At 53.6% G+C, this 3,488-nt stretch overlaps 1 protein-coding gene across 1 annotated transcript in view; it reads right to left on the reverse strand.

Moving 5' to 3' along the window:
- CPNE2 (copine II) overlaps positions 1–3,488 on the reverse strand; it is a gene marked incomplete at its 3' end in the record, with an annotated part of 37,131 nt that overhangs the window by 27,308 nt on the left and 6,335 nt on the right. The window contains exon 2 of the mRNA XM_010149711.1: positions 1,993–2,172. Coding sequence (XP_010148013.1) covers positions 1,993–2,172 — 180 coding nt within the window. The remainder of the gene's footprint in view (positions 1–1,992; positions 2,173–3,488) is intronic.

Consider the following 3,488-nt stretch of genomic DNA (forward strand, 5'->3'; position numbering starts at 1 on the left):
TAGCCAGCCATGTCCTGGTGGTTTTGATCCATAGGAATCACCAGCCAGCCACACTGTGTACAGGGAGGTGAAATTTTCTCGCAACCCTGGCTACCAGAAACCACGGACACCCTCCAGCCTGCAATTTGATCCCTGTTACACTTTGTTTGGCCGCAGAGGTCATTACAGGCCCCTGAATGATCCAGTCATCCTTTCAAATCCTACCACAGACCTAATTAGCTGCAATAAAACAATCTTAGTGATCTGATAGAGCTCGGATGCAAACTCAAACTGAACAGTCAGATGTGCAGCTGCTGCTGCCCACGGCCGCTCTCCTTCCCTTCTAAGAGCTCCTCGTGCCTCAAAACCGGGCAGGCTTATGAAAACATCTCACCAGACAAAATCCACCCATCAGCACACCCACAGCAGGGTGAACCCAGAAACTCCTGTCTGCCCTGTATCACCCCTCTCCGTGGCAGGCACCCTTGTGCATGTGCTACCCCCCCGGTCCAGCTCTGCCCCGCAACCGGGCTGTGCTGCAAGCCCGTGCACAGGGAGAGGAGGCTAACGGAGAATGCGGATATGACCTGCCAGCAGCCACCCGTCCCCACCATCCCCACAACCTGTCCAACCCAGATGGCTTGTCCCAGCTCATGCTCTGAGCTAATCACCTTTCAAAGCACCAGAAAGGGTTGGGCTCATCTGGAAGACCCAAAAAGCAGGAGAAGATAGGTCAGACTCTTCCACCTTCCTCCCCAGTGCATAGGGATAACATTCCTCTCCAGCATGAACCTGCGGAGCCCCAGACTTCTGCAGAGCCATGTTTAGGAAAAGCAAGGTTTCAGCTCTGTTTCCTATGTCCATAAATTCTCTGTTTGCAGCTTCCACCAAGACCGTGACCTTCACAATGAGCTTTGCTGAGCTCCAGCAGTGGCTGCGCTTCAGCAACAGGAGAAGTAACAGTAAAGGATGGGTTTGGTGTAAATCGCTGAATGCTGGCCCAGGCTGTGGCCTGCACCATCTCTAAACTTCTGCAGGAGCAGAACTAGGTCACCACAGAGCACTTCCAGACGTTAAACCTCAAACTCTGTAAATGTCAGTGCTCCTCTAACACGTCAAGCTCTTGCGTCGGTCATGGTGAGGTGCCACGTGCAGTGCCACACCGCAGTCTGCGTGATAAAGCGGTTGCATTCAGGAGCCTCCCTGAACACCGTGAGCTGCCTGTCCATGCCGAGACACCTATTACAGGGTCTGCCTCCCTCTGCCACTCAGCACCGAGCACAACAGAGACAGTTTCTCCCAGCCCCTGTGCTTGTGCCAGGTACCACAGCAGCCCCGAGCCACCGGATGCTGCAAAAGAATGGAAAAAATCCCCCTCATTCCCGGTCTCTGAGTCAGAGCAAGCTTGAAGGACAAAGGCGTTTGGAGAAGGTAGCTGCCAGCTTCTAACAGGGTCTGGGCTCATGAACACAAATATCTTCCAAAGGCTTATAAATCGCATTGTATCCTGAAAGCTTTTCCACAGGAAGAGCAGAAGACACATTCCTGCACTGACACTCTAAAGTGGGAGAGATGATTTGCTACACAATAACAGTGGACAAAGCTTTCCAACCCAAACCCCCAAAAACTGGATAGAAAGGTAGACCGCAAAGCATCCTAACTTCAACCATCTGGAAGTTTCCCAAGTCCAGTCCAAGCTGGTCCTCATGGCTCTTCTACAACCCATGATACCTCCAAAAGGTTCCAGTTGATGTCTCTCTCTGCAGGCACCAGCAGAAGCCCAGGCTATGACTAGCTTAGACTCCAGCAAGTAGTCAATAGCTCTAAGGTGGAAGTGCTCAACCTCAACAGCTGAAGCGTGACACGCAAATTAAATTAGTTTCACCAGGAAGGATCCAGCAAACTTTGCAGTAGGTGAGAGTAGCAGCTCTAATCCTGCCACGTCCCTGTGCTGCTGTGATTTGGGGTCCCTTGACTGGGGGACAGCGAGCTGCAGGGACCTCGGTGACTCACCATGCCCAGCGTGCAGGAGAATTCGCCCAGGAAGTCGTGCTCATACAGCTGCATGCTGGACTTGTCCTGGTCAAACAGCGCAAACTTGAGCTTCTGCACTTCTTCAAAGTGGTAGTCGACAATGAACTTCTTGGCAAAAGCTGGGTTGAGGTTGTTCACAGCTGTCTCTGTCCTGTCAAGCTGCAAAGGAAAACAAAAAGAGTCATTTCAGCATGTGCATATTTGTCACTGCCGTGTCTCTTCTCTGACTTCAGCCAGAGCCACCCAGAAACCCTGCAGCGCCCACCAGAGAGCGAGTGCACCAGGCATGCGGCACAGCCACCCCCAAGCGCAGGGTGGGGTCTGTGTAAACGAGCACCGACACTTCATGCCGGGAGCTGCACCCAAGGACGGGGCGCACGGGGCTGCACAAGCACCCCCAGCCAACAGCCAGGACTGGGGCACCCACCCAGCCAAGGCTCCACACGGACCCAAGGCTCACTGAAGCCAAAGCCGTTGCGTTTGCTTCTACACCCTGTTCTCGCAGGGGCTGAAGCTGTCGCACACCTCCGATCCTCACCCAGACCCCCGCAGCTCTAACGCCAAACACGATTCTTTCAGGCTGTGCGGCCAACGGTGAGGACAAGCAAAACAAGAAAAAGTCTCATGAGCCAGAACAGCAACCCTCTAGCATTTCCCTCTAGACCTCAAACCAACACATTCATGTGGTTTCTTATTTCTGGACCTTCCACCGAAAAAAAAAATCACCGCAGGCTATTTTTCATAGATTTCATCAAGCGTGAGGAGAAACAAGAGGCTGGAAGGACCCAGAAGACAACTTCAATGGACTTTGTTATCCTGAGCTATTGTGAGCCGGCTGGAAGAAACGCTGTCTCCAACAGCTTGGAAGGGCGAGCGTGCAGAGGGTGATGGAAACTGGGAGGCGCGTGGGGAGCCTGCCGTCGGAGGGGAAGCACCACGGCGGTCTGCAGCATCCCGCAGCCAAGAGCGGCGATAAGAGCAGAGGAAACTTGGCAGGCAGCCGGTGGAAGTGTGGGTTTGCGATGCAGCATGGCACAGGCGGACAGAAAGCCTTGCGTGAGCCAAAAAAAAAAAATATCCCAGGGACAGTCACCCCGGCAATCCTGGGACGCTGCCCTCTGGTCACGGAACTGCAGTCCCAGGCCCTGCAACTCAGTTCACAGGAGGTCTGGGAGGATGGCAGCACCAGCCGGGCTCCCAATGCGGGCTCACACCCAGACAGCAACCCCAGTTTTAGCCAAAGTCACAGAAATTGGGAAAACTGAGGCTGAGAAAAGCTGGTGTATTTACTTCTGGAAATCAATGGCCATGGAGCATCTGAACTGTAATGTCAGGACCCATCATCCCCACAGGGTCATCATCCATCCCGGGAGAAAAGGGCAAGTTTGGAGCCCCACTTGCAACACACCGCTATGAAGCTATAGAAGGGGCAGAAAGGATGCTGGCAGCACGGCCTGAGGGCTGAACACAACAGG

Source organism: Eurypyga helias, unplaced genomic scaffold, assembly GCF_000690775.1.
Source record: "Eurypyga helias isolate BGI_N326 unplaced genomic scaffold, ASM69077v1 scaffold8594, whole genome shotgun sequence".
Classification (NCBI taxonomy): domain Eukaryota; kingdom Metazoa; phylum Chordata; class Aves; order Eurypygiformes; family Eurypygidae; genus Eurypyga; species Eurypyga helias.